Source organism: Diuraphis noxia, unplaced genomic scaffold, assembly GCF_037042655.1.
Source record: "Diuraphis noxia isolate RWA-SAM2 unplaced genomic scaffold, SU_Dnox_SAM2 contig0002, whole genome shotgun sequence".
NCBI classification, from domain to species: Eukaryota; Metazoa; Arthropoda; class Insecta; order Hemiptera; family Aphididae; genus Diuraphis; species Diuraphis noxia.
In genome coordinates, this window is record NW_028301712.1 from 81,233,112 (window position 1) to 81,240,606 (window position 7,495).

Genomic DNA, 7,495 nt, shown 5'->3' on the forward strand with positions numbered 1-7,495 from the left:
GTTTTTGCGATACTGAGAACAAAATAAAAACAATAATACTATAATGATAACTTATAACTAATAAAAGTAAACAATAAGGTGACAATGATAGTTTTTCGCTTTTTAGTTATATTGTACTTATCCTAGTTTATCTCAAAATTCACAAAACTTTTCAAATATTTTAATATCTTAAAAGTGTATTATCAATTAGAATATATAATTATATTTATTTTTTAATGGATATCTCTAGCATTTATTTTCTAAATCTTACATATTTCAATTAAAATTTTAAAATTATTATAGTTTTAAAATGTGTGTTTTATAATATTTCTCTCTCTATATATATGTATATATATTATAATATTGTTTTTGAATTAAAATAATAACACATAGATATAGAACGTGATCAGAAAGCATAAAATGTTCATTAACTAACTATATATTTCATAATGAGAAAATCTAATAATAGATTAATAATATTATGTTACACCAGCCGTGGTTTAAAACAATTAAAAGTCGTGATTCAGAATAATTAGTTTGTAAAGATTTAAAATTTAAACTTCAAGTATGCATTTCTTAAATTATTCTGCAATAATATTTTTTTGTAATTAAATTATCCATTATATTAACTTACGATTTATCTATCAAGAATTCAAGACTTAACATAGTTACATCTAACCTAGGTCACAGTAATCACTATACAATATGTATTCAATACATTCTTAAAATATTTGATTTAAAATATACTTTTATATAATATTTAAAAGTTAAATTTATTAGGTATCCAACACTCAAGAAATTATAATATATACCTAGACTGAACTTTACTCAGAATTATTTTTGTTATTGAGGTGATTGATTATTGCTTTTATTGCTTTTATTGCTTTTAAGCTTAATATCTCATTATCGATATACGATTGCGAACGTTTTTACCTGCCTTTTTCCGTACAGCCTTGCCAGATTCGCTGTTAGTAAATTATATTTATATTATAAAATAGATTTTATATTATATATTATTTTAAGTCAGTTTTATAACCCTCTCCCCCAACACACGCAATGTTTTCAATTTTAAAACAAACACAAGCACAAACTTTTACAATAATAAATTCTATTAAAAACAAAGTACAAAATCATGTGGCCAAAAAAGATAAATCTAGAATTGAATCAACATTAAAAATTTAAAATGATTATAAAATCCATAGGAATCTAATTTTATATTTACAAAAAACTGAAAATTCCTACCACGGAAAAAATTTAAATAAAAAAAAAAATACAGAAAAAACATTTTAAAAACTATTTAAATTTTTTTAAATTTATTTGCTTGTAACTTATTAAGCATTATTGAACAGTATTATTAGTATTCATATTGATTTTTTTTAATCAATCAACATTTTAAACATTACCTATTATTTTATTTTAGTTTGTAACGTAGTTATAATATCACATTGTATTATTTATATATAATATAAGTACATATATTTTGAAATATAAATTTGACAACGTAGCCTAAAAAAACGTTCGCAATCGTTCGGTTTTCATCTAAAAAAAAACAAATTCATCGATAAGCAACATTCGTTCGCGATATTGTGTTATAAAAAAGGTGAAACGTTCACAATCGTGCTATACCCTAAAATCTAAATTTTAAATTACAAAACAATATTCTGTATAGGGACAATAATTTTACCTTCAGACACTGTAATAAGATTCATCAATCTTAATATGATCTTAACTTTTGTTGAAAAAAGGTTAACTCTAAACGGTCGGATGAATAAAAATGGTTTGATAATCTATTTTAACCAAAATCACAATACTATAATTATTATGCAATATTCATAAGAATTAACTACTATATATGGTGTTCAAATTAATTGAATCATTCGCATAAAATATAATAAATAAGATAGGTATAGGTATAGGTACTAAAAGCCTTGTTTCCATGAATGCCGTGATTCACCTAATGCTTATCATCATCGCAATCAACTTAATTGATTTTACAATTTGAAGTGTATCACATCATAGATGTCTTTATTAAATTTTACTTAAAAACTAACCCCAATATACCATTGAATTTTAATTTATTAATGAGCATTTTATAGTCTATGGACAGTAGACCGTTGTCAGTTGGATCGACAGTGCACAATGGGCGATTAAACACTTATTGTATAGAAACGCCTTTTGTTTTTAATTTTTTACCATTATTTTATAAATAGAACAATAATATTAATAATGCATTATTTGTACTTTATAGACTTACGCCTATACATATAAATTTAATTATTGTCAAATAAATTATTAATAGAATTTTTTTTCTAATACGAGTAATCTAAAAAAAATATTACATAATTGTATTTTATAATACAATATAATAATTATAATTCTTCACAAAACAAATAAAAATATTTTTAAAGAATTACAAATAATAATAATGATAAAAAAAAAAAAACACTTTATAGCTAGGTAATAAATAAACGCGACCATATATTTAAGCCCAATCTATCTAACTTTTTTATCTGGATAATAGAGATGAGAACAAAGTATTGAAAATAAGTTCATAGATATGTTTAGATAATTTTGTATGGTTTATTCATTATACTTTATTTCATAAGCTATATTTGTACCAAAAAAAAAAAGAAATACAATCATGTTTAGGCTTATACGCGTCGACAATCTCCGTCTCTATATTTTAAACAAATAATGTAAAGTGTTTTGAATTTTAATTACACTTCAGTAGAGTATATTTTATGATACCACTGGTATTGAATAATTGTCTAAGAATGTATTATTATTTTTTTACGGTATTTATTTATTTATTATTATTATTATTATTATTATTATTCAACTATCTAGTAACAAATTGTTACATGATAATATATACCTACTTGATTGACATAATAATTGAGACACTATATCAATTCAACGCTGCATGGTATTCAATATTCATGTATTAACTATATTATTATATTCTCTCATTTTCTGATAGAGAATGAATAATAGCGATACATTTCTTGGTTTAAAAACGCGACCTTGTTAATTGCATAAGCCTAGTTAACTATGCGCACATAAGTTTTTAAGAAAAATAGTTTTACTGACAAATAGCGATATATAACGATGTGCCTACCAACAAGCACAGTTACCTTCTACGTAGTATGACAGCATATTACGTAAAACGTGTGAGGAATACCCAAGTGTAGATTCCATGAATAAAATTATACGTACATAATATATGACAGGTGAAATATTTATACCCAGGAGAAAAAATTTTTCAGCAGCTTGTAGGAAATCTTAAATAAAATAATAAAACCACACGGTGTTTTGAAATTAATTATAATATAAATAATTAGTTAATAACTGTCAGCTCCCAATGTGTTTTGAATAATCTCAACAGAGATTTTGGCCATCTTATAGGTGCAATATTTTTATTAAAAATATGTAATATGAATATTTATTACTTTATATAATTTGGTTACAGATACCTACTGTTTTTATATTCATTTTTCGCAGTGTCTAAATTAAATTTACCAATATATTAAATAATATATTTCATTTAATACAATATAATCTTGTATAGTAAACATAAAAATATAATCAAAAACGAATTTAATGATAAAAAATGTTATGTTTAAATCTATATTTAAATTTTGCTTCTGGTTGCAGATATCTATAGAGAAATTTGAAAAACGTACACTCCAACCATTAGCTATCCAGAGGCGCATTTAGGATTTTGTCAAGGGGGGATATACGTTAGCAAAAAAATTTGATTTCCCTAAGGGGAGGGGTACCATCGACATCACAATATTATAAATAAGTTACGAATAAGATACCAAGAGGGGATCTATCCCCATACCCTCCCGGTAAATACGCCACTATAGCTATCTATGATTTCCACTTATCATAATGGTTTACTAAACCAAATAATGTTAAAAAAAACCATACTATATACACAGATACCGGATTCGTTCGAGACGCTCACCTTGTATGATTTATCTGGAGAAAAAAATAGTAGCAAAAGTAGAAAGAAAAAGTAACTTTATTTTAATTATATGTTATCAACAATTATCATTGTTAGTATTAATCGTAAAAATATACATGAACCAATTTGAAAAGTTCAACAAACACAATATAATAATATTATATTGATGCTTCTATATTTTATAATATTGATTTTTGGTAATATATTTAGGAAAATATACAACTGTTTATGATAATTTATTTTGAATTACCTACAATTATATGACATAATAATATATATGACAATATTATTCAAATTAAGTTTGTGAATGTATGGATAGTAGGTACATAAATTACGTATTGTTATCAATATCTGACTAATGGGTATGTTATACTCTAATATAACCTCAATTATGATTGTTATAACTTTTAAAACGTTTTTAAGCTTTTATCTATTGAAGACTATTTATAGTATAATAGTATCTTATGTTGGTTAAAATCGTGTTTGAACTATATTATTATTATTTTTTTTTTTTTTTTTTATTTAAATAAGGCTTCAACTCCTGAGGTTATTAGCCTGCAGTAAATACAAAATAGTAGTTATAGAGTATGATCTTAAAGCTATGGGGACACATTATGTTTGACAATAGAGGGATTTTGTAGAGTATATGTACATTCAATTATTTTTCTAAATTAATTTTTCTAATCCTATGTTTTTGAAAAAAACGTATATGTTTTTGGAGTTATCTTCGCCAAGTGCTTGTTGCATAGTTGATGGGTTCCCGAGGATTTGTCTGGAGTTGGTGAACTTTGGGCATTCTAGCGTGATGTGTTTAATTGTCAGCGCTTTGTCACAGAGTTCGCAGGTCGGGCTGTCTTCTTTTGTTATGAGGTGTAGGTGTGTTAGGCGAGAGTGTCCAATCCGGGTTCTTGTGGTAACTACTTCTTCGTGCCTGGATGAGGATGGGGGAGTTTTCCATGGGTCGACTGACGGTTTAATTTCTTTTAATTTATTTGTGTTTGGAGTCTTCTCCCACGAGCCTTGCCAGTGACTTTTAGTTAGATTATTTATGTTTGAGAGTGCGTCTTGAAATGTTATTTTATTTATTAGTACCGAGCTGGGTGATGTTATTGCTTCGTTGGCTGCCTTATCAGCTAGTTCGTTGCCACTTATGCCAGTGTGGGAGGGGACCCATAGAAATTCGATTTTTTTTTTTGTGTTTGATAACTTTTCTTGGATGGATTGAATTATTTCGTTTTTGGGGTAAGGATTTTCGAGGGCTAGGAGTGCACTAAGAGAGTCACTAATTATAAGTATTTCTTCAGACGCTAATGTCGTCGCGTGTGAGATTGCATTTTGGATGGCTTGACTTTCAGCGGAAAAAATGCTGGTTTCGTGAGGAGATTTGAACATTGAAGTTTTGTTATTTTCTATGAATGCGAAACCGGTTCCATTTGGGGATTTTGAGGCGTCCGTAAAGATTTTTATGTGGTGAGGGTATTTTCCTTCTATTATTTCTGAAAAGTTATTTATTATAGTTGAGTTTGAGGAGATTTTTTTGTCAAATTCGAGTAGTTGGGTATTGGACTTAATATTCCACATCCACGGAGGGGAAGACGGGAAGGTAATTCTGTTAAACATAATTGGTTTGAACTTCATTATATCTGCTATGTTCTTATACGTGTCATCGATAGTGAGAGGTATGTTTGGATTGTTATGTATATTCAGAGGTCTTCTGGTTGGAACTTGAGTTTTGTTATTTGAGAATTTAGTTACAAATTTTAGTGTTTCTTTAATCCTTCTAAATTCAAGTGGGAGTTCTCCAGCGTTGCACATAATACTTGCAGTTGGGCTTGTGCGGAAGGCACCTGTGGCTAGTCTAATGCCTTGATTGTGTACAGGATTTAGTGTATTGAGAATTTTGCTTCTGGCCGTATTATAAATGACTGCACCGTATTCCATTTTTGCTAGTATAATTGTTTTATATATAGTAATGAGGCTATTTTTTTCAGAGCCCCAGGAGTGGTGAGATAAGGTTTTCATAATTTTCATGTTGTTGTTTGCATTTATTTTGAGGTTTTTTAGGTGTGGGTTCCAATTTAATTTGTGGTCGAAAGTCATACCTAGTATTTTTATTTTATCTGTATATGATATAATGGTGTTATTTAAATTGATGTGGAATAAGTTTTCATTACGTTTTTTGTGGAAGATGATACATTGTGTTTTGGATGGTGAGAAATTGAAGCCTGTTGTGGTTGACCACTTGAAGAGTTCATCGAGAGCTTGCTGGATGAGTTCGACTGTTGTTTTTATGTTCACGCCACTACAGAGAATGTTACAATCATCCGCAAAGATGGTATACTTTATAGGGGGAAGGATATTGTCAAATATATTATTTATTGCGATTAAGAACAGGGTGACACTGATGACTGAGCCCTGGGGGACACCATTTTCAGTGGTATGAGTTGTTGATAGTGTTTCACCAATTATTATTATTATATTAACGATTATGACAATTTCACAATTTTGTTCATTTTGAGATTTTTTGCAAGTTATAACTTAGTTTATTATTCAAAATATTATCCATAAATATTGTTCTTGCATACTTTCTAGATATTTCCTTTATTAATCATACTATGCGCATAATTGTTTTGAAATTAACACGCTCGATGTTCTTTGTAAGCTATTTTCATGTATTGTGAAAATTATTTCGTCAGGTGTTGATTCCCACGTGATTATTTGTTGGACATATACTAGTGTATTTGAAATATAATGTGTTACGTTTGTATGATATAATACTATTATTGTATCGAGTGTCAAACTGTTGTAAAATAATAATTCTTCATACAGAAATATTTAAATTCAATTCTGTCAAATTACGTGACGGAGTTTCAATAAATTGTATCATCTATTTGTATATTGTTCGTTCTATACTTCCAAAAAAAAAAAAAAATAATAATAATAATAAATACAATATCGTCATTCAAATTATAACAAATGTGCAAGTTAAACCTTTTTGAAAATAAAATAAAATTTAAAATAGTTATGATAGAATATACACTATACTACTTAATCAACTCTTTTTTGTATAAATAATCTTTTTTTTTGTATGTACTTGAATGAAAAGCCGAGTATACATTTTGTTAGATTATAATATGTCGACATTTCAATGAAGACTTTTAAAGATTTATTTAAAGTAAATGTCATCCTTATTTCAATCACGATATAATAATTTATAATATAACATAATATTTTCGTGTACACATTTTTATGTAAGTATAAGCGTATAGGTACTTAAATTAAAATATTATTCATTATTTTTTTTTCTCAACAGCTTAGCGGTCCACGTAAATCCATTGGTCCATCATCTGCTATAATATACGACGTAATATTAGTATTTTTACCGTATCTCGTTTGTGTTATATTTTCTACAGATTATCCATCACTGTACATCGTCTGTACACAAGAATGTGGCGACGGCACGACATACGCGTCGTAGTGGTATATGATGTTTTATTACCGAAAGCTGTACCGCAGTTATAATAATGTTGCTGACGTGAATTTTCG

The 7,495-nt window shown here is 27.5% G+C and overlaps 1 protein-coding gene across 1 annotated transcript; it reads right to left on the reverse strand.

The window, feature by feature from the left end:
• Positions 1-1,109: 1,109 nt before the first annotated feature.
• On the reverse strand, positions 1,110-6,049 carry LOC149058985 (uncharacterized). Its single transcript, XM_089218518.1, has 3 exons — positions 4,655-6,049; positions 1,664-1,766; positions 1,110-1,132 (listed from the first exon to the last, which is right to left on the reverse strand). Exons 1-3 carry the CDS (start codon positions 6,047-6,049, stop codon positions 1,110-1,112), a joined length of 1,521 nt encoding a protein of 506 aa, XP_089074644.1.
• Positions 6,050-7,495: the final 1,446 nt, after the last annotated feature.